Source organism: Acomys minous, assembly GCF_964271855.1.
Source record: "Acomys minous genome assembly, chromosome: 4".
Lineage (NCBI taxonomy): Eukaryota > Metazoa > Chordata > Mammalia > Rodentia > Muridae > Acomys > Acomys minous.
In genome coordinates this window covers 104,604,928-104,632,316 of record NC_140486.1, presented here as the reverse complement: position 1 = coordinate 104,632,316, position 27,389 = coordinate 104,604,928, and the positions used below count along the sequence as shown (strand labels likewise).

At 37.8% G+C, this 27,389-nt stretch overlaps 1 protein-coding gene across 5 annotated transcripts in view; it reads left to right on the top strand.

The window, feature by feature from the left end:
- Positions 1-27,389, top strand: part of SPAG16 (sperm associated antigen 16) — an 819,872-nt gene that overhangs the window by 89,440 nt on the left and 703,043 nt on the right. For 2 of the 5 annotated variants that reach the window (XM_084779851.1, XM_084779849.1), the window contains one exon: positions 28-918. The exons of 2 other annotated variants lie outside the window; for them this stretch is intronic. In XM_084779851.1, the coding sequence (XP_084635977.1) occupies positions 28-243 (216 nt within the window). In that variant the 3' untranslated portion in view covers positions 244-918. Of the gene's footprint in view, positions 1-27; positions 919-11,855; positions 11,998-27,389 lie in introns of those variants that run through there. One more of the 5 variants, XM_084779850.1, reaches the window with a different exon arrangement.

The window sequence follows — 27,389 nt, the reverse complement described above, 5'->3', positions numbered from 1 at the left end:
ATGACTTGTTCCTTTCTTGGCTTTAAGGCCATCTTCAACGGAGCCCAAGAGGGAGCTAAGACAGTCTGTACAAGATCATCACTCTGCCCAACTCTATGCCTCCATCAGCAGGATTGGAGAGGGAAATCTCCAAGCTGGAATAAGAGCACACCTCAACAGGGCTCCACTAGCAAAAGACAGCAAAGTTCAGGAACATTCAGAATAAGACCGCCCAGGACCTCGTGTCTGTCTCAGCTCAAGTGAAATGGAAGATTCTGAGCAGTGCATCTCCCTTGGTTTTCCTCCCTTCATCCTGTCTTTTATCAACACCCATGCTCTTTTTCCTTGTTCTTCTCAGACTTTGAAGGAGCCAAGATTCCCAGCTCATCATTTATTCTCTGAAGTTCAATCTCATCATGTCATTTTTTAATGTCCCAATCTCTCTTCCTCTAACTGCTGAACTGCTAGTACTTAATAGGACTCAAGTTCATTTTCCATGTTCTGCTGTCTGTTCCCTCTCTCTTGTGCCACTGGAAATCTAGCTGGTCCTAGTCACAATTGTGTAGCCAGTGGACTTCTGGCAAATGTTTAGATGTTGGTTCTTTTAAAAGTGCTGGAGGGAGGAGCGTTAGAAATGCAGCACAACAGTATAACTTTACTGAACTTGAGATGGAGACTTGTCCTCACAGTCAGGCTCCTGAGCCAGCTCCACCACACCATGTCGTGTGTCACCATTTGGTGTTAATTTTTCAGACAGTGCACTGAAGCTCAGCATTCTGCTCTGTTCTCTCTCTTACTATGTCCAGCCCTGCATCTTACTTATTTCTTGAATATTTCCTCCCTTGAATCTCATTTTGATCAGATTATCCCACTCATAATAATTGTTTATTACAGCACATCTTTTTTGTTTTTTTAATAAAATGATGAATCGTGGAAACATTGCCTTTAAAAAAAGTTTCCTACCATGTTCTCATGGATGATTGCTGAAACTCTGGACCCTGAACTTGTTTATATTTGTCCCCCATGAGCCCACTTGATCCTTCTCAGCCACTCACTCTCATACCATTTATTAGCCCTTGTTGCTGCTCATAAATGACTTGTTATTTTCACTTACTGTTTGCCTCACCTCCTGAACCGTGCAGGTGGAGCAGCAGTCTGTTTTTATATGCCGGTCACTCCCCATGTGTGACAGGGCTTTAAGTTCTACCCACACACTTCTGACTGTGGTTCATGCTCTCTGGGGCCACCTCTCCTCTGAACTCTGATTTTAACTACCCAGCAGCCCACTTGATAGCTGAAGAGATACTGGTTTCCTGACACAGTTGTTTCCATTTACTTTTCCACGTTTGTTATGGAAATGTCACCCTTCCCGTTCTGTAACCAAAACCCTGCTGCATTTATCCTTGAGATTATGAGGTGTCTCTGACTGTCTGTCTTTCTTCACCTTTTTTTATGACGGAAATGTTTTGTTAAATTCTTGAAAATGAATCTTTCATCTGTGTGTAATGTCAGCACTGTTTGTCTTCCCACCTTCTCTCCATTTCCTGCCCTCACTGTAGCTCTTGGCTGTGTATATGTGTCCTTTATCTGTAACTAAGATTATTGTAGAAACTGCCTAACTAACTAGTCTTCGTTTTTGTCTTTATTGTCCTGTGAGTGCAATAGCTAGAGCCACCATTTTAAAAGGTACCAACCCATAGTGTCTTGCTGAAATCTTTGCGGTGGCCTCCTGTCTTAGTCATCGCCACAGGGAACCCCAGGCTTTATGTGTTCCCACCCTTCGCCTCCTCTTCCCTTTCTCCTGCCACATATTGCATCCACAGTCTAGCCTTCCATGCGTTTCTAGAACTGTCTTGTGGTGGCTGCATTTGAAGCTTTCTAAGCAGTCTCTCTTTGGGTTGTTCCCATCACTCCTGGCCCAGTCTAAACTTCAATGTTCTTGCTTATTCATTGACTTTCTTGTGCCTCTTTACTTCTCCACTTTTCCCTTAGTGCCTTCACGGTTTTACAAGATACACTTTGCTGATCAACTTGTTCATCGTGATTTTTTTGTCACTGAAATATCATCTCCATAAGAGCAGTAAAGTGTAGCATTGTAGCCAGTGCTGTGGTGTTTCTAGTCCCACTTCTGGAAAATAGATGTCAGAAGTTTAAGTAAAAGTATGTCCTGAGATAGTTGTATAATAAAAAAGTTCTTAGCATGCATAAATCTGAAATACTTACCTTGTTAAATCTTTTTTAATATAGTTTGTAGGTTTGATCGAATTTCCCTAGTAAGTAATGGTATCATCTGTGAATAATGATGATTGTGATTTTTCTCATCTAAAACTGGAAAAAATTTGTTTTACTTATGGTTGCATATTACTTAGAATCTCCAGGAAGTTGTTCTATATGTGTTTAGAACAGGCATCCTTACCCTGTTTATGTAAAGAGAAATGTTTCTGATGTTGCAACACAAGAGAGAGTATTTGTTCGTTTTGTAGATGGTTAGGATTTTTTTTAAAGTTTACTTGTGTTTTACTGTAAATGTCTAACTTTTAAATAATATGTTAGTGGCAATTTGTAAATCATGCTTAAGTGTTAAGACTTCATTTCAACATGACTATTGTTATCTTCTGGTTTCTGAGTTGATTTTCCCATTGATATTTCCGTGTAGTAAGTGCCATTGTAGATTTTTAAAATTCTTTTCCCTTTTTAGCATAAAACTAACCTGTTCCTTGCGTGTGACTTGGTATGTGGGGGGGTGTGGATTTAACTATAATTTTTATTATATGCCTCACTTCTATATTGTGTGATTAGCCTTGAGCTTCCTTAACCAAATAATGCCTTCATACATGCTGGGCAACACCTTAGCTGATGGGCCTCCTGCAGCACCCAGAGTTTTCTTTTATAAAGTATCCGTATGTGCATTTTGTTTATTTTCATCATCTCCTCTTCCCCCTTTTCTTCTCCTTTTTCTATTTTCTTCTTTTTTTCTCACAAGACAGGGTTTCTCTGTAGCCCTCGATGTCTTGGGCTTTACTCTGTAGGCTAGGCTGGCTTCAGACTCACAGAGATCCGTCTGCCTCTGTTTCCTACGTGCTGGGATTAATGGTGTGCAAAACCACTGCCTGACTTTAGTAAGTGTTTTTTATTGAATAAGGGCAGAGAGTTTCTGTCTTTCAAGTAACTCACAAATAACATTGGCAGTTGCTATTGCTTTTGCATTGGTTTACGTTAAAATTTAATATAGAAGATAAATTTTATCTTGTTAAATTCATCATTCTCATTTCACTGAAAAAATTTTTATACTTTTACAAATCATTTTCATCCCAGGTTATTGAGTGACCACCAACATTGTTTTCTGGAGTCTTTGTGATTTCATTTTGAAAATTTACATCTTTATTTTACATTTGTTTTTTATAATTGGTATAAAATGCTACAATCCATCTCTTTTCTCTAATGAATAAGAAATGGTTCATTATTACCAGTATATATGGATTTGAGACAATCTGTAATGAATGCAGAGAAGACGTATCCTGAAACTTTCCACAGTGTACTGTCACCTCTAACAAGTTACGCCTGTGATGCCTTCTTAATTCTGCTACCCACATTAACACGCCATGCACAACCCTTAGTATCTTTTCTTTAGTAACATGTTTCTTACTTAAAGAACCAAAGTATTGATATGAAGTGAGTTCAATATTGATTCCAAAATGAATGCTGCTGGATTTGTGACTATAAAGACAGTGCTTCTGTGTATGTCTGTATTAACTGTGCATAGTTCCTATCTATGATGTGCCAGCCCTCCTGATCATAATGGGACATCATCTGCTTTGTAATCATTTATTCTGCAAAGCTTGTTTTCTGGCAAATGATTATTATTAAAATTAACAGAATAAATTTAATTTCCTTTGGTGGTTAAAAATTTAATCTAAGAAATAGTGCATCTTCATTTTAGTTGGTAATGTTGAAATAGTACAAAGTGGAACACAAAGCCTCATATCCTATGTGGTTAAACAATATCAGAAGCTGATGTGGGGAAACAAAAGGGGAGAATTCAATGATAATGCCTATTTACTTGCTTATTTGTGCATCTTCATTCCTATGGATCTCAGTATAATTTAACATAATATTTACTGCATCTAAAAACTAATAGAATTATATTACATTATACCAATTGTTCAGCTAAAACAATCTTACTTTACTTAACTATATAGAATCATCAATTTTAATGTATTTCATCAAGTGCCATAGAATTAAATGTGTATTTAGAGCAAAATTTAAGGTGCATGGAGACTCTGCTTACAGTTGTAGTACCACTTGCTGGCTCTGAAATCTTTGGCAGGAACTTAACTGTGTTTTTGTAATAAGTCAATTATTGGTGAACCTTCTTTTCCAAATATACCTTTACATACTATATCCTCTATGCCTTTTAATTTGTATGTAGTAATTAATTTAGACGAATAAGAACTAACTGAATAAGAACTAACTAAGCCAGTTATAGTTGAAAGTACTCTTGGGTTAGAGTCAGAACCCCAAGTTTCAGCATAACTGATAGACTTTATTGACAGCTTGAGGCTAAGCAATACCAGTGTGTATGTTTTATGCACTCCCTTTCTTCACTTATGAGGAACACAGAAGTAGGAATAAGTTAGGTGATTAGAAATGATCTCTAAAGGTTTCCAAAATTGAGAAGTGAATATAAAAAACAAGGGTTTCTGGAAGTATCAGAGAAAGTGTGAGCAACACAAAAGGCTCAGTGTTGTGTTTTCATATGAAAACAATGGAGGCCTTGGATACTTAGGAAAATGTGAGTTATCCCATATTAAATATACATAATGGTACAGGTAAAATTTTAATATGATGGTATAGGTAAATTTTATTTGAATATGATTATACTATTGATTTGTTTCACTGTCACTTTAAAATGCCTTAATATCCCACCCAGTCAAGTATCTCATTAGTTGAGGAGCAGAAATATTAATTTCCTTACTTCATGCTACCCATACATTATAAGTTTTATATTTAGTAAATATTGGTATGATTATTCCATTAACCTGATCTCACTTAAAAAATATGTGGTTTATGAGAATGGAGAGATGGCTCAGTGGGTAAGAGCACTTCTTGTTCTTGCAGAAGACACAGGTTCAATTTCCAACATCCACATCGTGGCTTATAATTGCCCATTATTCCAATTTAAGAGATATGAAGGAGCCCTTTTCTGACTTCCACAGACACCAGACACACACATGATACACAAACAGACTTTAATACAAATAAAAAACTCATACACATAAAATAAATAAAATACATAGTTTATTAACCACAAATATTTATCTAGACTATTGCCATTTATTCCATGTACTGTTTATTTTTTAATACCAATAAGTTTTTTATGGGACCATTTTCATTAATTATGAATAATAGCACATCTGAATTGAAATGTTCACATTTCTTGATTTCCAGTCTTTTTCCTTTCATTATTGTAATACTATGTAAAACACTACTACAAGAAACATTTAGTCCGTAATCATTGTGGCAAAAACATGATGTGAAATTCACATTATTCCCCATGCATGCATCATATCTTACGAAGTTTGGGACCATGTGCAAGTTCATTTCTCTGAAACTCTGTGTTCTCATGTGTACATTACAAATGTTAATCCCTATTCAAAGCCTTCATGAGAGTTAAAGATCAGAGTGTGTGCAGCTGCTCAGTATGATGCTTAGCTCATGGCAAGCATTTGTATTATTATTACTAATAAAATTTATATTTCTCATTTGCTTTCTGGAGGCATCTTCACTTATCAATTTCTGTAAGCTTTGCTTTAAGTCAATTTTTTCTTCCATAAATCCTGATGTTATAAAGGTGACCACAGGGTCCCTTGTGAATGGGCCTTTACATCTTAGTGCCACAAATCCTGTCTTATTCTGTTCTAATGAAATTTGCTAACTCTCCTACTCATGACCACACCGCAAGATTTAGCTTACATGCTTACAAGGTCTTGGAGGCTCGAATTAGGGAAAGCTCATCTCACCTTACCTTGATAGCAAGCTCTCCTCACCAGTTTGCATCATCCCTGTCACTGTTGGCATCATCCCTGTCACTGTTGGCATAATTGCTGTCACTGTTTGCATCATCCCTGTCACTGTTTGCATCATCTGTCTCACTGTTTGCATAATCCCAGTCACTGTTTGCATCATCCCTGCCACTGATTGCATCATCCCTGTCACTGCATCATCCATGTCACTGTTTGCATCATCCCTGTCACTGCATCATCCATGTCACTGTTTGCATCATCCCTGCCACTGTTTGCATCATCCCTGCCACTTTGCATCATCCATGTCTGTTTGCATAATCCCAGTCACTGTTTGCATCATCCCTGTCACGGTTTTCATCATCCCTGTCACTGTTTGCATCATCCCTGCCACTGTTTGCATCATCTGTCTCACTCTTTGCATCATCCCTGTCACTCTTTCTCTCCATGTATAAGCAGCATGTGCAGGGCCCATTCACTAGTGAACAGTACCCATCATCTGAGCCCCCTTTCTGTCTTTTATCTCCAGCTCTTTTGGATGCATATATTTTCTTGTGTGTAAGTTTAGGTAAACAAAAATAATCATGTATACCTTCATATTTTTCATCTGGAGTTCCCAGCTCTAAATCTTCAGATATAATTACACAACACGGAGTGACCACACAAAGCAGGACAGAGTTAGGGACCTTAGGTGGAGATCTGCAGAGGAGAAAAGCTGGAGTCAGGAGGTAAGAGTGAGAAATGGAAGAACAGGAAGGGGGCTCCTACAGGTCAATGCGAAAGGGAGACAAGGGACAATTCACACCAAGGCTGTTTGTTTGAATAGGCCTCATTTTAATTAATTTTCAATTTTTGTTTGTTTGTTTTTCGAGGCAGGGTTTGTCTGTGTAGCCTTGGCTGTCCTGGACTCTCTTTGTAGACCAGGCTGGCTTCGAACTCAAAGCAATCCACCTGCCTCTGCCTCCCAAGTGCTGGGATTAAAGGTGTGCACCACCATGCCCGGAGTTAATTTTCAATTTTAAAGTAATTGAATCCACAGTATTTTATGTATCTAACACTTAGTAGTTTGATAGTTTTATATAATATTGCACTTAATTTAGCTTTCTGCCTAAGTGACTTCCTGTTTCCATAGATTAATGCATCTCTCTGCCCTCGCTAGAGCTGTTTCTATTTGCAATAGATGGTGACTAATACAGAGAGCCACAGGGAAAGAGAATAAGAGACTGAGGGTTGCTCAGCCCCCATTTATGGACAAATATAGCACATTCTATCTCTTGAGACTCAGGGATCATTGCAAACGAAGGGGCATAAAAATTGTAAGAGACAGAGAAGGTGGAGACTACCAAAGAAAGAGTGTTTTCTGACAATTTCTGTAACAGAGTTACATAGATGTACTCAAAGTTGCCATGACAAAACCTGTACAAATTCAAGTCACACAAAACCCTAGCCTGGAGAGGGGAGATGGGCACAAAGTCCTACCCACAGCTCGGGAGGAACTGGCAGCCAATAGCCTCCAAGAGAATGAACCACCTTTCTTTAAAAATGCAGTATGTGGTGAATTGACCCATTCCCTCTAGTAGAAGGAAACAATCTAAGAACATGTGGGCAACACTAATTGGACATACTGGGTTTAAAAACCAAAAGAAGATACAAAGTTGAGTGGATAAGGAAGGTTAGTTAGATCTGGGAGGAGTTGGAGAAAGCATCAAATATGATCAAAACACTCTGTAAGAAATTCTCAAAGAACTATTAAAACTGTTAAGCAAAGTTATTGAAGAACATGGATATATTCTTTCTTTTATCTCTTAAACATTAATGTATATTAAGTGCAGTTGGAGTGTATTTTAATCAATACTTTATAGTAGTAGATTGCTCTTAAAAATTAGAGCACTTTGATTCTTCATTCTTAAGATTGTATTTGATAAATATGAAGTATATTCTCTCTTCTGCTGTTGAATATGTGGGTGGCACTGAGCACTGTGAAAAAGAATTGATTAAAGTTCCCAACATTAAAAACTTGAAACAAAATTGATGTGATGTACAATTATGTGTATAGCTATTATTAAATTATGTTTTAATTAGACATAGGCCGCATACATTTTACCCAGTTATCTCTTATTGAGTTTGTGGAGCATCTAATCATTTCTTTGGTCGGCTGGGAGAAGACTTTATGTGAGTAATTTCGACAGTGTGAAGCATAATGAGATAATTTGAGTATTACCTCATTATACATCTAAATAATTTCATTTCTGGGTCAAAATGGGGATAAAAAGAATTTCAATATGAAATTTACCTTCATTTTGGTAGGTTTGGACACCTGCACTTTATTGTGTGTTCTTGGATAAAATCTTTAGAACCAAGATTTTCTAACTTTATGTAATTGAATACTAAGATTATATTTTCAGTTCACACATTTCCTTTAAATCCAGGCATATTCATCCAGTTCTTAATTTCCCTTCATACTTCGTGTCTTAGCTCTCATGTTAGGCATCTCAAAAGTATCTACAACTCTGAACAGCTAAGTGTGACTTCACACTGTCACTCATCTCTGGCTTGGCAATGATGACAACCAGTCTCCCCATCCTACACCTGATGGGCAAGCCAAAAAACTCGAGGTTTCCTGTGTCTCTTTGTGCTTTTTCTCTTGCCTCCACCTTATCACTTAAATATTAATCAATTTTAGTTTTCTTTCCCCTGTCTTCTCACTAGTGTATGCATGAATTTACCTCTGTCTGCTTTAACTGCAGCGAATCACTGCCTTTTCCTGGATATATGTAATTTCATCACACTTCCACAACATTCACTCATTGAAAAATATTGTTCTTCAAACACAATTGTTAACCTGCTAAGTGGGACAGCAGCCCCTGCCATGTTGACTGAATCTCACACCCCTGTTTCCCCACTCTTCATCAGAGCATTCTGCCCCATCTTGACCTTACCTTGACTAGGTAAGGGTGTGGCCTTTTGCAGAACCCCTAAAACACCTTAGAATTTCCTACTCTTAAATGATGTAATGTTATAAACAGGAATAAAGGAATTCTCCATATAACCAAAACATGGAGAAACATGCAACACATGTTAGGATTTGAGTTTTCTCTAGCAGCAATTATGGAATTGATGATTTTAAGGCTCTCTTATTCCTGTATGTCCTTCAGATACCAGCACATGCCTCATTTCCTCAGAAGTCTCCCCTTGGCTCTTGATTCTACCTCAGGAGGCATTTTGTTCTCCCTATCTCTGAAAACATAGACCATTGTTTCTTGACTTCTCGTTGCCTTCCTATGATTTTTAAATGAAAGTCTCTTTTCCCAATTGTAGTTTCTAAGCGAGCAGAACCATTGTCGTGTCTGCCTCAAAGCAGCATCTGCAGCCTCTTGCTCGCATGGTCTGCCTTATAATAATGAGTGACTAACGAGGAGGTGACTGTAAAGTCCCAGTAAGCAAGAGAAGTGGGACTTGAAATCACAGTTGGCTCTGAAACCCCACTCTGCAGTGATGGGGTGTTGTTTTAGCCTGCTGCAAGACAAAATTACTTTGTGGAGCGCTCAGTACTTGTCTTGGATTTATTCAGATGCAAAGCACGAATTGTGAGCTTTTCTAGTGTAATCAGTTAATTTTATTTTCATGATTCTGAACATTAATGAAATGGGGGGGCATCAGGATGAGGGAGGCAGTTGAGTGCCTATAAAAACTTTCGGAGACCCTTATAGATGACCAATGGTCATCTGCCTTTAGGATCTCGACTTGAGGGTCCAGAGGGCAGAAAAGACCCCTGAGTGCTGTGCCTGAGTGCCTCTGTGCCCATTAGGTTTGTGTGGTGTGAAAGTCCCATCTGTCTCCTCTCTGATGTAGCTGCAAAGTGGAATCATCAAAGGGAGGTGGGGGTCAGAGACACAGACCTTTTTTTGTTGGCAGAGTATGAGAACACCAGGGGGATGAATCTACAGTAGTATAGGCAGTTTTGTTTACAGTGGCATCCAAACCATCTTAGAAGGAGAGGACGGACATTTGGTATTTAAAAATGAGATGGTTGACCTCTGACAGAATGCAAAACACACAGTATTCAATATGTAGGGCTATTTCTTTCCATGAATTTAGCTTGCCTTACAGCATTCTAGTACACAGGCAAGCCTAGACACGGAGTGCTGTGGTTTTACATGTGATTCTGTTAGGGCAAATCCTCTTCTGGCCTCTCTCCCCAGTCATCTCACCGTGCAGAGAAATACCTAGCTAGAGATGCACTTGTCCCTTTTTCTGCTTTTGCCTATGGACATCACAGAGAGCACCACAGTGGGATGAAGCAATGCTTTGGCAAAGTGATTAGCTGATTTTGACTTATAATAAATGTTTATATTCATTAAAATGTAGTTATTCATGTATTATTGTTGCCTAATCTTCGATGTTGTTATGAATTCACCAGAAGTGTGTGAATTCCTGGTGAGAAAAAAATGGAGGTTTCAGTCATAAACTCTGAAAAGTGTTGCTAATATAAACTTTTAAAGACATAAAATTTACATGTACATAGTATTACATACAGTTAGTCACAATAAATCAGCAAATGTATTTTTAAAGCTACTAAAATCTTTAGCATGTATTTTCATTCTGAGGTGCAAAAATAAATAATATCCTCAGCTATTCTTTTATAGAATTTACCACATAGTGGTTGAATTAGAAAAACAAAATTCTTATGGATTTCTGTACCTGAATATATAAATCATAGTGTTGCTTTTCCCACTGTGTCTCAGAGGAATGTGTTGACTATATCTCAAGAATGAAATACACACAGCACATTGACTTGTGGGATGGCTGCATATTCACCAAGTAGTCATTTATGGAATGCCTATTAAATATAATATTCTATGCTGAAGAGACAAATGAATAATTTATTGTTGTTTGCTAGTAGCTCATAGTTGAACTGGACTAGAGAATGACATAGTTGCAGTGTTGTGTATAGCACACAGTTCTGCATTAATAGGGTGGACATAAAGCCAGAGGGTATGGCATAGGCTTGGTGTATGTTTAGGTATGAAGTGGAAGATGGTTTTGAGAGGTTCGGTTGGTTCATTTCCCAAGAAGAAATTGTAGATAAGTCATAGAAGTGTAACTTTACTCTGAGCTGTAGTGTCATCTGACAGAGTACATAGGAAAAAAATAGATGTTTTTTTCTGATTTCCTGCTATGTAATTTCTGTGAGAGATTCTTTAAGAAAAGAGACTTATCAGAGGCTTCAGCAGTGTCATGTGGGAAACAATGGCAAATTGATGAGAAAGGAACACAAGTGCTGAGGGAGGAAATGGATTTCAAATGTCTACTTTAGAAATAGAGTCACTAGAAAATGGCTGACAAGTGTCTAACCACGACCATGATGTGAAAAGTGGGATTTATGTGAAAGTTTAAAAAAAGGTGTGCTCAATGGGGTTAGGGTGTTCATGCTTTTTTGTTTGTTTTGCGTCGTTTGGAACAAACAAACGTGTATTTTCTGAGTTCCAAGCTGGCTCAAACTGGTCGGCTAGTGGAGGGTCATCTTCAGCGCTATTTCCGGCTTTGGAGACCACCTAACTTCCGTCTTTCCTCCTCCTCTTCCTCCTCCTCCTCCTTTTTTGGGGGAAGTTGTTTTTTTCGTGACAGGGTCTCTCTGTGTAGCCTTGGCTGTCCTGTGCTCGCTTTATAGATCAGGCTGGCCTCAAGCTCACTTAGGTGCCTCTGGGATTAAAGGCATGCGCCACCATGCCCAGCTAACTTTCCTTCCTTTCCAACCCTATGGGCCTCTTCTGCCAGTTGGTCACAGGGGAGCGTGAAGGCTCGAGCTGAGATTTAAAACAAGCTCAACTGCCCACGTTCTTTCTGGATGTTAACTCTGACACCATGAGTGTGGTCAGCCTATGAATGTCGCCAAAGCTGTTGGGCCCTGTGGAAGAGCCTGAACTCAACTCTTCATGCTCTGTATACGCATACTCCATCTTTGTGCTTTCCAAAGATCCACTTTCTGACTGAGGAGGTAAAATTTACCAAGATGGTGCGACTCCGTCACTAACCTTCACAGCCAGCCCAGCTCTTCTACCAGGTCTCCTTACTAGCTAGCCTCTTCCTCTAGCTGCTAGGTGCCTTACAAACAAAACAAAACAGCAAGAAAAGCCCAGCTCTCCTGGTAGCCATCTCCCAAGATTTGGACCACGTGGAGATACAGCTTTACGCAAGCAAGAATGTTTAGTGTGAGGCGGTGGGGTACCAGTAGGACACACGGATAGATAAAAAGCTTCAGGAATAGACGAGGACTAAAGACAGAAGTAATGTACTCTGAAAAAGCATTAATTTGTGCCATTAAACTCAGTGGCAATGCGTCAACAGCTACGTCAGCTGTTCATTAATATTAGATCATCTTCCATAATTGATGTAAAGAAAAATATTTTAAGACAGATTTTTAAATACGTTTTAAAATAGAGGTTTTTTTTCTCATAATATATCCTGATAATGGTTTCCCCTTCCTCTACTCTTCCTAGCTCCTCCCCTCCCTCCTACTTCCACCTCCTTTCTGTGTCTCATTAGGAAAAAAAACAAAAACAAAAAGAACAAAAAACAAAAACAGGTTTGGATGAGGTAATAATAAAATATATGTAAAACAAAACACACCAGAATTGGAAAAAGTAATCAGAAGGAAAATAGTCTAAGAGAAGGCCAAAGAAAGAGGCCCATTCATTTGCACACTCAGGAATCCTATAAAAACACTAAAGTGGAAGCCATAATATATGCAAAAAACTTATTATAATAAAATGAAAAAAATATGAATAAAAATTAAAAATGATATAATTAATAAGAAAAGAAGAGCCCTGAAATGACATTATAAGGCAAGGTACTTCCAAAGTTGCTGTTGACTTACTTTTCTGTCTGTCAACTACTGCTGAGCATACAGCCTACCCTTAACAGTAATTAGTTTCCCCACTGAGATTCCCTTGGTGGAAACTAAAGTTTCGTTTACAAGTGGTTATCCATTGGAGATTGATTCTGGGTTAGAGCCTGTAGCATGTGTCCCTTGAATTTGATTACTTGAAGTTCTGACTGTAGTTGTTTAATAAAAAAAAATGAATCAAAGACAAAGGAATGTAGTGCAAATTTAAGACTAACCTATTAGTTCATCTTATGTTATTACACACCACTTTTTAAGAATTAATGGGCTTTTAGGGTGGGATAGAGAAGCCCTGCAGGCAAAGCCACATGTTGCATCAATCATAGCCCACGGATTTGTTTAGATACATAGATGGTGTTAGTGGCAGGTGCATCAATTGTGTTCAGTCCTCTCTAGTTAACACTCTCAAGTGATACCACATGCTGGTGAGGCTGTGGAGAAAGGGGAACACGCCTTCATTGCTGGTGGGAATGCAAACTTGTACAACCACTTTGGAAATCTATCTAGCGCTATCTCAGCAAACTGGGAATGGGGCTTCCTCAACACCCAGCTATTCTACTCCTTGGAATAAACTCCGAAAATGCTCCAGCATACAAGGACATGTGCTCAACCATGTTCATAGCAGCCTTATTCATAATAGCCAGAACCTGGAACAGCCTACATGCACTTCAGTTGAAGAATCTATAAAGAAACTATGGTACATTTACACTATGGAATACTACTCAACTATAAAAAACAAGGAAATCTCAAATTTGTGGACAAATGGATGGAACTAGAAATGATCATACTGAGTGAGTTAACCCAGAAGCAGAAAGACTCACATGATATATACTCACTTATAATTGGGCAGTAGCTCAAAAGACATGTCCCATGAAAGTACACTTACCAGGAGATTGGGATAGATGTGAGGACATCCTACTGGGACTCTATGTAAGAGAACTATAGGAGATGGGGAAATAGAAGGATCCAGAGGGTCTTAGAAACCTACAAGAAGAACATTGTAGTAGGTGGATCAGGGCACAGGGAGGTCAACTCAAACTTGCACTAACTAAGGAAAATATAAGTAGTAAACATCAAACCCCTACTCAGATCTAGCCAATGGACAGGACATTCACCATTCACCACAGTTATGTGGAGAATGGGAATAATTCTGACATGAACTCAAGTGCCCCATATTTGATGACCTCCCCTTGGTGGGGAAGCCTGGTGGCACTCAAAGAATAAGCAGGCTACCAAGATGAGACTTGGAAGTGGTCCCCCTAGGTCATAGACCTAGGGAAGGGGAATGGAGTGAAAATGGGAGGATGGAGGAATAGGAGGGTACAAGTGATGGGATAACAATTTAGTTGTAATCTGAATAAATTATATATATATATATATATATATATATATATATATATAATGGGAGAGGACTTTTTCATGACTGCTCATCTAATAGAGGCTTAATATGCAGAATACATAAAGAGCTAAATAATATCAAGACAAGAAATAACTTAATAAAAATGTGTTTTAAATGTAAGTAGTGAATTCTCAAATAAGAAACTTAAATGCCTGGGAAGCACTGAAATAACAATCAACATACATATGATCAATAAAATGCAAAAAAAAAAAACACCAAACCTATTTTGAGGTTTTATCCTACACCTGTCAGTATGGACAAGATGAGTAAAAGAAATGACAGCCCATGCTGTTGAGGATGTGTAGTAAGGGAAACTCTCAGTCGTTGCTGGGGGCAGTGGAACTTGTATAGCCGTTACTAGAATGAGTGTGGCAGTTCCTCAGAAGGTGGAAATTGATACACCTCATGACCCAGCTGTACCGTCTTAAACATACACCTAAGAGACATGTCATCTTACTACTAGATCAACAATGTTCATTGCTGCTCTCTATTCATAATATCCAGAAATGTGAAATAACTTATATGTCTGCCAAGTGATGATTGGTTAAGAAAATGTGGTCTATTTACACAGTGGAATATTACTTGCCTTTAAAATAGTGAAGTTATAAAATGCCAGGGTAAAATGATAGAATTAGAAAACAATTCTAAGTGAGGTTATATATATATATATGACTATGAGCATACTTCAGCAAGTGCCTTGGTAATTAGATAGCATCCTGTTCTAAGCCTTTCTGTGATGTTGAACCAAAAAAGTAAAAAGTAAAAAGTAAAAAGTAGTGATTCTTTTAGGCAGTATAATCACCTAGCCAGGTTTGTATCTCTAGCCATATAAAGAGCAAAGAATACGTTACTGTATATCAGTGTTGCAATTAGCTTGTGTCATTCCTATGTCAGTAATCACTTCATCTATTTTATGCTTTCAGTCTAATCACATGGCAAAACTAAAGAGGAGTTATATCAGTGCAGCAGTGTCTGTGAAGGCTTTGCCAGTAATGTCATGAGCACTACTCTTACTGCTAGGGTGTATAACAATATGACTTATTGTTGGTGTCTTTGAACATGAAGTTAGTGGTATGTTGTTTTTATAAAATCAATCTGCCATCATTACTGGTAAGTGTAGCTCCTGGTCATGTTTCTCTTCAGGTGCCTGTAAATTCTTTCAGACTGTGGATTACTCCAACATCTCTATGTCCCTAAAAATTGAGCATACCACACTAATACATGTTTTCCTGTGGGAATAATAGAAAGTTCTTGAGTTTCTGAAACTTTCTGTGTATTTTCACTTTGAGAGTAGAAATAGAGGCAAGCTAAGATCAAGGAAAATTAATTTATTATCTACTCATTTTCTAAATATCCTTAGAAAATTTCTTATTTAAAACCAATAATTCTTTCATAACCCTGTTATTGATTTCTAATGAATTTAATGACTCAAAGATAGGGTTAGAAAATTGGCAGTCTATAGATATATTTGCCTTGGACGTCTAATGTTCATATTCCGTATGATTCTCTGATGTTCTTGTATTCAAATTTTGTTGTCAACACTTAAAATTCAATCTAATCTATCATAACAGGTATCCTTATCTCAGTTCTTAGACACCCGGGCTTCTGTTTTTTTTTTTTTTTTTTTTTTTTTTTTTTTTTTTTTTTTTTTTTCTGGAACATATCACCATCTCTCCTCCTTTGTTTTTTTTTTAAGCTGATTTTTATTCTGGAATTTTGTTTTTATTTTATTGTATGTGAACTACTAATTATATTATTTTATCTGGAAATTTCTGCTCATTGAGTTAAGACCATCTGCATCACCACATTCAAGGCTTCCCTCCAGTTGCACCTTCTCTGTGAGGCGTCTTCAGACTGCCATTTCTGAATTTGGGTGGACTGTCCCACACCTCACCCTTCCCCAGTCAGTTCCCAGTTGCTTAATTTTAGTTCGTCATTTTCCCTTCATTCCTCAGAATTTGTTATCTTCTAACATTTCACGTGATTTACTTGCACGTGTTCAATGTTTTTCATGTGTGTGACAGGAGTTGGTATAGTGTTGGGTAAATTAGAATTACCAATAAGTAGTTCACTGGCAGCGTACTTGTGTAGCATACCAAGGCAGTGAGTTTGAACCCTACCCCTCCCATCCCAAGGACCAAGGAAGAAAGGACAGGAATTTACATGTTTAGTAAAAACAAAACAAAACAAAACAAAAGATAGATGACATTTTTATGTTACATAATGGTAAGTAGACTTACCTTCTTGTTAAATATGTATATTGTATATGAGCTACTGATTAATTCATTTAGTTAAGTTTCTGGTGTCTGACTTTTGAATACCAGACCTCTCTTCTAAGTAGTTACAAGTAGACCATTATTTAAAATTTAATGATCAGAAGGATCATTGAGACTTTCACTAATATAAATAAACTATGTTACAGATTACATTAATACCAAGTACCTTGTGTAGAAGAGTGGGTGTCATTTATCTAACTATGGAGCTTTATAACCACTGAAGGCCCCAAACTACAAGTATACGATCCTTAGATATATTTTCAGAGAATGGAGACCTGAGCTGGTTATTGCTTCATCACTTCAGGATAGACAGACACATAGCTATGGGTGCCAGTCACTTGTGAGAGTACTAGGTGTGTACTCTGGGCCACTGGTGCGAGTTTGTCTTCTTATAGTAATTTTCTTGCACTGTTTATAAAGAATGGAGGCTGATGACACAAACGTGGAGAACTGCCATTCATCTATACTTTCCACCCAGAAATGAATAAAATTGTTTGATGCTTACTAAGGAAGATATCATAAATTGAATAGTAAAGTCATGAATTATTGGTCTTATTACTTGACATTTTCTGAAACACTGTCTAGCAGTGCCCAGCACTGACAGAAATGGCCACTTGGTCACTATCCAGGAACTCTTTTTCTGAACTTTTCTGTGTTTTTCCTGAATTTACATTTTATTTACCCATTCTTTGAATATTTTTACATTTATAGCACTTTTATGTGATAATGTTAGACCTAAGTGAATCAAAATTTGTATTTAGAATTGTTTTATGTGTAAAGTAATTGTACTTACTATTGTGTGCCACCTTGTATCATGATTTTTTTAAACAGAGCAACTTAAAAATATTCAGTTGCAACTTTTTTTTACAACATTTAAGCAAGAGTAGGGCAACTGAGATGCATTGAAAATTCAATTACAAAAAGACATTTTTTTATTCTTTGTTGGTAAGCCTGCCAGCTAGAGACTATATTAGGCAGTCAGTGCAAGTGACAAGTCATCCAATGAGGCAATTGCTTGCTTGGTCAGATATATCTTCAGGCAAATTTAACCTCCCTAAGGTTTGTTCTTTGTTTCTGTTTTGTAGAGATTACACAATTGTTTGTTTTAAATGAAAATTATAGGAAGGTATATAATTTAAAAGCCAGTGAATTTTCTACTATTATTGTCAGTTTCTGGGCTTCTGGGTAAGAGAAAATAATAAAGGCTTGGAACATCTTTATTTCCAAGGCAATGTCTTTACTGGTAATATGTTTACGCTCTAAACTTAAGCAAACTATGTCCTTTATTGGTAAATATCTGTTTTATTGATTTCTGTCATCTTTCAATTAATTTCTCACATTTCTTTATTGCAAAACAATATTGACAAAGTTGTTATAATCAGTTTTCACAGTGGAAAACTGATGTGATTTAAATACCTATTGCAAAAATAAATGGCTCTGTGTTTTTTCATTTATTTATTTATGTAATTACTTTGCAGCCTGATCCCAGCCCCTCACTCCTTTTGTCTCAGTCCCACTGTCATGCCACCTACCCCCATTATCCTCTCTTTTCTCCTCCTCAGAGAAAGGGAGGCCCCAAGGGTACCAACCCACCCTGGCATCTCAAGTTGCAGCAAGACTAAAGATATCCTCTCTCATTGAGGCCTGACAAGGCAACCCAGCTAGGGGAAAGGGACCCAAAGGCAGGCAATAGAGTCAGAGATAGCCCTTACTCCCATTCCTAGGGTACCCACATGTTAACCAGGCTGCATGCTCATCTGCTACATATGTGTAGGGGGTCTAGGTCCAACCAGTGCATGCTATTTGGATGTTGTTTCAGTCTCTGTGAGCCTCATGGGCATAGGTTAATTTACTCTGTAGGCCTTCTTGTGGTGTCCCTGACCCCTCTGTCTCTTTCTATCCTTGCTCCCACCCTTCCATAAGACTCCCAGAGTGCGGCCTATTGTTTGCCTGTGGGTCTCTGCATCTGTTCTCATCAGCTGCTGGATGAAGCCTCTCAGAAGATAGTTATGCTAGGGTCCTGTCTGCAACATAGAAGAGTATGCTATGTTACTATTAATAGTGGCAGAAGTTGCCTCTCTCCAATGGGGTGGGTCACAAGTTGGGCTAATCATTGGGTTGCCATTCCCTCAATCTCTGCACCATCTTTATTCCTACGCTACTTATAGGCAAGACAAATTTTGGGTCAAAGGTTTTATGGGGGCGTTGAGGTCTCCCATCCTCCCCTGGAAGCCCACCTGGCTATAGGTGTTGACTCCAAACTCCTTTATCTCCTCTGCTAGAAGTCTCAGCTAAGCTCCCCCTGATACACTCCCTCCTTCAAGAGCCTCACTTGTCCCAGTGATGCCTCTCATTTCTGTTCTTTCTCTCAGTCCTCCACCTGATCCCCACCCCACCCTGATCTCTCCACACCTCATCCCTACCTCCATTACCCTACCCAATCCCTCTCCAACCCAGTTCCCTCCCTCCATCTACTTTAGATATCTGATTTATTTTCTCTTCTGAGTGAGATTCAAGCGGTCTACCTTGGGCCCTCCTTGGCTTCTTTAGGTCTGTGGATTATGGCATGGTTATCCTGTATCTTATGGCTAATATCTATTAATAAGTAGAAGTGAGTGCATACAATGCATGTCTTTATGGGACTCGGTTACCTCATTCAGGATAATCTTTTCTAGTTCCATTCATTTGCCTGAAAATTGCATGATGTCTGTGTTTTTAATAGCTGAGTAGTATTCCCTTGTGTACATTTCAAAATGTACTGCATTTTCTTCATCCGTTCTTCTGTTGAGGGGCACCTCATCTGTTTCCAGTTTCTGGCTATAACAAATAAAGCTGCTATGATTCTAGTTGAACAAATGTCCTTGAGGAATGGTGGAGCATCTTTTGGCTATATGCTCAGGATTGATATAACTGGGTCTTGAGGTAAAATTATTCCCAATTTTCTGAGAAAGTGCCAGATTGATTTCCAAAGTGGTTATACAAGTTTGCACTCTGACCAGCAATGGAGGAGTGCTCCCCTTGCTCCACTTTCTTGTCAGCATGTGCTGTCACTTGAGGTTTTTATCTTAGCCATTATGATGGATATAAGATGGAATCTCAGAGTCATTTTGATTTGCCTTTCCCTGATGACTAAGGACAGTGAGCATATCTTTAAGTGCTTCTCAGCTATTAGAGATTCTTCTGTTGAGAATTCTCTGTTTACTTCTATACCTCATTTTTAAAAATACATGTTATTAATTCACTCATATTACATCTCAATTGTTAGCCCATCCCTTGAATCCTCCCATTCCTCCCTCCCTCCCATTTTCCCCTTATTCCCCTCTCCTATGACTGTGACTGAGGGGGACCTACTCCCCCTGTATATGCTCATAGGGTATCAAGTCTCTTCTTGGTAATTTTGCATCAATGTTCATAAGAGAAATTGGTCTGAAATTCTCTTTGTTGGTCTTTGTGAGGTTTAAGTATCAATGTGACTATGGCCTCATAGAACGAATTTGGCAATGTTCCAGCCATTTCTATCTCTTAGAATAGCTTGAAGAGTATCGGTATTAACACATCCTTGAAGGTCTGGTAGAATCCTTCACTGAAACCCTGTGACCCTGGGCTTTTTTTTTTTTTTTTGTTGTTGTTGTTGGAAGACTATTAATGTTTGCTTCTATTTCTATAGGGGAAATGGGACTATTTAACTTGTTTATTTGTTCTTCACTCTATTTTGGCAAGTGAAATTGATCAAGAAAATCATCCATTTCCCTTAGATTTTCAAATTTTGTGGCACGTATGCCTTCGAAGTAGGATCTTATGATTCTTTGTATTTATTCAGTGTCTGTTGTTATATTTTCCTTTTCATTTCGTATTTTGTTGATTTGGATACTGTCTCTTTCCCTTGTAGTTGGTTTGGGTAACAGTTTTTGTATCTTGTTGATTTTCTCAAAGAATCAGCTCTTGGTTTTGTTCAGTTTGGATTGTTTTCTTTGTTTCTAATTTATTAATTTCAGCCCTGAGTTTGAATATTTCCAGATATCTACTGCTCTTATTGCTTCTTTTTTTCTAGGGATTTCAGCTGTGTCATTAAGTTGTTTATGTGGGATGTTTCCAATTTCTTTTTAAAGACAGTTGGTGCTATGAATTTTCCTCTTAACACTGCTTTCAATGTATCCCACAAACTTGGGTATGTTGGTCCTTCATTTTCATTGAATTTCAGGAAGTTTTCTATTTCTTTATTTCTTCCCTGACCCAGGTGTCACTAAGTAGAGAGTTGTTTAGTTTCCATGTATGTGTAGGCTTTTTGTTATTTCTGTTGTTATTGAAGTGCAGCCTAAGACTGTGGTGATCTGATGTGATACATGGTATTATTTTAATCTTCTTGTATCTATTGAGGCTTACTTTGTGACCAACTATGTGATCAATTTTCAAGAAGGTTCTATGGGGTGCAGAGAAGAAGGTATATTCCTTTTTGTTTGGGTGAAAGGTTCTGTAGATATCTAATAGATCCATTTGATTCATGGCATTGGTTAATGATGTTATTTCTCAGCTTAGTTTCTGTTTCAATGACTCTTCAGTGAGAGTAGGGTGTTGAACTCTCCCACTATTATTATGTGGGGTCAATGTGTGGTTTAAGCTTCATTAATCAATGTTTTACAAGTGGGGATGCCCTTGTATTGGGAGCATAGATGTTCAGAATTGTGATGTCATGTTGGTTGGCTTTACCCTTGATGAGTATGAAGTGTCATTCCTCATCCCTTTTGATCAATTTTGGTTGAAAGTCTATTTTGTTAGATATTCAAATGGCTACATCAGCTTGCTTCTTGTGACCATTTTCTTGGTATATTTTTTCCAGCCATTTACCCTGAGGTAATGTTTATCTTTATGGTGAGATGTGTTTCTTGAACCCAGAAGAATGTTGGATCTTGTTTGTGTATCCATTCAGTTAGTTTGTGTCTTTTTATTGGAGGGTTCCCAGTTGCTAACCTCAGCTGCTGCCGCTATGGTCACAGAGCTTCTGTGCTCCTCCTGTGTTCAGGGGTACGCAGGTTTTCTGTATTTTGATCCTTTCGAACTGTGGAGTACTCCTGCTGTAATGGGGTGGGGAGCGTGGTGTTCCTGGTTACGAATTCCGTGCAATCCCTGAATCATTTACTGGAGCTTCTAAACATGGTCCTTTCTGCTCGACGCCATCGTGGAGTCCCCCTTACCCCATTTTTAAAATGGATTATTTTGATTTTTGACGTCTAATTTCTTGAATTTTTTAAATATTTTGGATATTAACCCTCTATCTATGTAGGGTTGGTGAAGATTTTTCCCTTTCTATAGCCTGTCATTTTGTCCTATTGACAGTATCCTTTGTCTTGGAGAAGCTTTCTGGTTTCTTGCAATCCCACTTATTAATTGTTGATCTTAGAGAGTGAGCTGTTGGTGTTCTGTTCAGGAAGTTGTATCCTGTGCCAATGAGTTCAAGGCTCTTCCCCGCTTTTTTTTTTAACCGATTTAGTGTGTCTGGTTTTATGATGAGGTCTTTAATCCACTTGGATTTGAGTTTTGTGCAGGGTGAAAAATATGGATCTATTTGTATTTTTCTACATGTAGACATCCAGTTTGACCAGCACCATTTGTTTAAGATGCTTTCTTTTTTCCATTGTATGGTTTTGGCTTCTTTGCCAAATATCAGATGTCCATAGGTGTGTGGGGGTATTTCTGGGTCTTGGATTCAATTCCATTTATTGACCTGTCGGTTTTAATGCCAGTCCCATGAGAATTTTTAAAAAATAACTATTGCTCTGTAGTACAATTTGAAATCAGGGATGATGATACCTCTAGAAGTTCTCTTTTTGTACAGAATTGTTTTAGCTATACCTAGTTTTGTTTGTTTGTTTTTTTCATATGATGTTGAGAATTGCTCTTTCCAGGTCTGTAAAAACATGAATTAGACTTTTGATGGGAACTGTATCCCATATGCACACATATGCTAATATCTCTTGATTGTCACCAGAAGTACCCCCAAGTGGTTTTGACTCACATTTTATTGCTGAGGTAAATCACATGGCCATACCACACTTGGCTTCAATTGGCAAAGCACTGATTTGTGGGTAGCAATCATACTAAACTAAATAATTCTCAACTTAAGGAAGTTTCAGTGTCTTGGTTAATGCCATTAGATGAGTTTGGGCATGAATCGGATTATAACCAGAGTCTTATTTAATACAAAGAAGAAATGAGCCACAATTCTTCCAACTCATTAATTTTGTTTTACATGTGGTATGTGTATGTGCATGCATCTCTCTCTCTCTCTCTCTCTCTCTCTCTCTCTCTCTCTCTCTCTCTCTCTCTCTCCTCTCTCCTCTGTGTGTGTGTGTGTGTGTGTGTGTGTGTGTGTGTGTGTTTTGGTGTATGCATTTATGTGTGTGTGTGTGTGTGTGTGTGTGTGTGTGTGTGTGTGTGTGTGTATATATAGAGAGAGAGAGGACCAAAAGGTAAATCCAAATGTTTTCCACTGTATTTTTTATGGCTGTCACTGAATGAAGTTCATCAACTTTGTCCCACTGATGTAGACATTCCTGATACCCTCCTGTCTCTGCCCTCAACCTTGATCATGGCTGATGCAGACATGCACCACTACACCCAGCCTTTACATGGTGTTGAGACCTGATTCAGGTCATCCTGTTCACACAGCAGGTACTTTGTACCATCTCTCCAGCCTCCTCCTTTTTTTATTTTTATTAACACATGAAATTGGAATGAATGTATAATTAATGTTTTTGGATAATATGGACCATTGGTAGAACTTACAATTTTAAGTATCTGAGTATTCTCTTCTACAGATTTCATAATATATGAGAAAAAGCTGGCTGAGGGTAGAGTGTAGAATTGTTGAGCCAAGAACTATATTGTTAATAAAATAGTAAAGCTCATTTATGCTAAAAGGAAAAGAATGTTAAATGGATAAATTATAAAGTTAGAGAATGTGCTTATATTATTTGAAATATGTTGTTTCTGAACCATAGCTGAATGATTAACATAATTTCATTTCTCATAGAAAGTCAAGAAGGCAAAAATGAATTAAAACTAAAGTACAAAACATACGGAATTACTTAGTTAATATCCTGACATGCACACATCCATTAACAGCAGAAGCACACTCTGAGAGAGGCAAAACCCAGGGAGTTAATCACTGTGAAGACAGCGTAATGTTTTCCTACACAGATCCAGAGCATATAAGTCAGTAGCTCCATGGAGCCACTTGATGCCATTGAGACACTTGGCAAGCATGAAATATCTGAGGATAGTGGTACCTGGCATGAATTTTGTTCTATAGTAATCATTTCTTTATATGAAAGTAAAGCACTCTAAACTAATGAATAAAAGTGTAGTGTAGACAATTCAGAAACTCAGGAAGTCACTTATTATTATTACCAAGTATTTGTGTGCTGTATACAACTGCATGCTGTATGCATTAATATAACTGGCAGCCGAGTACCTTATTTACAGCATCTTCACCACAAACACATGAAGAAGACATTGTTCTATATACATCAACAGCATCATGAGAACAGGGAAGACATTAGCAGTTTGTCAGCTTCATTATAATCACATGGAACTAACATTGTGTGTTTACTCTGCCATTGATCAAAATGTCCTCAGTGGTTCAGGACTTCACTTCTTTTTACTTGTACAAATACACATATGCAAATGTGTCACACCTGTGGCCTCTGTGTTAAGTTAACACTTTTGCATGTCTCTAAATGCTCTTCATAGTTTGTTGACACTATTCCGTGAGTGCACGGTGCTCTGTAAGTCAGTTAACTGACTTATTTGAATGGAATTGAGATGTTTCTAGTTTCTCCCTATATTAAGCTCATAAATAACCTCAAATATATGTCTTAGCAAATTGGTCTATAAATTCTGTAGCATACATTTTTAGAAATGGAGTTATTGATAGAAAGTATTCTCTTAGTCCATATCCCCCTTTGAGAACTTCTCAATTGCCAGACTCTTCCAGCCAGGGACCCTCAACCCTGCCCACATGGCACTGCCTGACTGGAAAATTCCATTTGCTCTGTTCAGCTGACACTTAAGATCAGTCTATACCACAGGGAGAGACTTGTTCTAAGCTCTGGACCAAATCACTGAGAGAACAAGGAATATCTTCAGGAAAATCCTGGAACAAAATTTCCCAAACCTAGAGAAGGAGATGCCCAGTCAGGTACAAGAGGGCCACAGAACATCAGAGAGACAATACCAGAAAAAATTCTTCACTACATGTTATACTTAAACTATTACAAACCCAAAATGAAGAGTATTCAAAGCTGCAAAGAATAAAAGTGAAGTCATGTCCTAAAGCAGGGCGCTTAGATTACAACAGTTTACTTAACTGAAACCTTTAGACTCAGAGGGGCCTGGAAAGACTCCAAGTCCTAAAAGAGCACATCTGCCTGCCCAGACTATTATCCCCAGCGAAGCTATTGAAAGTGAAGAAGAAATAAAAACTTTCCATAAAGAAAAGAAAATTAGAGGCATTTTTGACTAGTAAGCCAAATCTGCAGAGGATAATAGAAGGAATGCTTGAAGATTACAAACAGGTCCAAGAGGCCACTGGGTTTAAATTAACAATACCAGGACAGTTCATTGAAAAAGATATGAGAAAGACTCACAAAACTGTCAGGAATTAGTAAAAATCTTTCAGTAATAATTCAGAATGTGAATGGTCTCGATTTTTCAACAAGAAGATACCAATGAACAGATTGGAGTAGAAAACAGTGTCATGGTGTTGCTGCCTCCAAGATGTGCACCCTACCAGTCAACTGCAGGTACTACCAGATGGTAGAAGGATGGGCAGCGTATTCCATGCAAATCAGATGGAACAAAAAACCAAACAGGTACAGCTTTTCTAACATCTGAAAATAGATGTCAAGTCAAAACTAGTCTGAAGAGATTTGGGCGGATGCTTCAAAGTCCTTAAGTGAAAACCCAACCAAGAAAATATTATAACAGAAAACAGAGGCACACCAAAACCAGGGACACTCTGATTCATAAAGGAAAAACTGTTAGAGCTAAAACCACATTTGTACCACACAGTGATAGCGGGTAATTTTAAGACTCCATGCTCACCAAAAGATAGTTATTTGAGAAGAATAATTCTAAACAGAAACTCTAAACTTAAAATTATGTCATAAATCAGAACATACTACCACACACTCAAAATATATATTATTTTCAGCAGCCCATGACATTTTCACCTAAGCTGACCATGTATTAGGCATGAAGCAAGTCTCAATAAATACAGAGAAAAATTGGAATGATAGCTAGTGTTGTATCTCACCACAGGAAGATATTATCAGTAGCAGAATCTACAGGAAATACACAAATTCATGGAAATGAAACAATACACTACTGGATGATAATCGGTTCAAAGTAGAAATCAAGAAGCAATTGTAAAAATTCTTAGAATTTAGTCAAAATTAAAAATGTTTGAATCTGCAGATCTGGCCCTTTCATGTGTTCCAGCAGGTCATACATGTGGTAGAGGTTGGGGTGGGGTCCACTCAAGAGCCCTGGATCAGGGCCCACTCCCTTAGCCTATGGACAGGGCCAGCTCTCCTGCTCCTGTGTCCTCAGGGCAGGGCCAGCTCTCCTGCTCCTGTGTCCTCAGGGCAGGGCCAGCTGTCCTGCTCCCATGTCATCATGACAGGGCCTGCTCTCCAGCTCCCATAAGAATCTCCTTGACAAATGGCAACAATGGGATATCTGAAGCAGTCCCAGTGAAGCCTCAAACCAGACCCATGACTCGTAACAATGAACATTTTATAGTAAACATATGTGGCCAAAAGGCTATATTGCGTTATACACTACAGCTTCTGTGACAAGATTTTTTGTTTGTCTGTTTCTTTTATTTTACTGAGGGGGAAGAGAGGGATTTTGGTGCATGATGTGTAAATCATAAACATTCAATAAAAGTACAAAAAAGTTTGGTCCAATATTTCCAGATTTCTCTCTTGAAACTTATTTCAATTTATGATACCACATTCAGTGCATGTGGATACTTGAAACCATGTAGGTCATCTGTTTTCACATTCACAACACATAGTTTACCAATTTAAGAAATCATTTTTAAGTTTGTACTTAAATTTTAAAATTTTCAATGGGATTGAACCTTTCTACTTGCTTACTGTATTAAAGATTATAGCCAGTACATATGTGTATCTGTATTCCATGGCCAATTTTCTCAAAAGAACTTTAGTTTTTTTTGTAATTAATTCAAATTTACATAATTTTATTATAAGTGATTATTATTACCTAACAACATTTTCCCTGCAGTTTTTGACTTTCTTATTTCAGAAGTTTAAAAATTATGTAGTCAAATAAAACTATCTTTTATCTCATGATTTCTGCCTTGTTTTGTTTTATTTTATATGTGTGAGCATTTTTGCATATATAAAATGTTCATTTTCCTGGTTCTATAAGTGGCCAAAAGAGGGCATCAGACCACCTGGAATTGGTGTTATAGATGACTGTGAATGACCATGTGGTGCTGGGACTTGAACCTGGTTCTCTGGAAGAACAGGAGCTCTTCACCACTGAGTCATCTCTCCATTCCTTCATTATTCTTTTAAAGAAAACTTTTCAGTATTACAAGATCATTTAAAATTTTTATAAATGTTATTTATATTTTGTGACTCATAAAATATTGAATATAATAAAATTAATGAATAAGATGTAATACTCTTCACTTCTTTCTTCTAACTAGTGAAACTAACTTTCCCTACATATCTGAATAAGCAATACAGAGTCTGATGAAGACTTCACTCGCCCTAAATGTA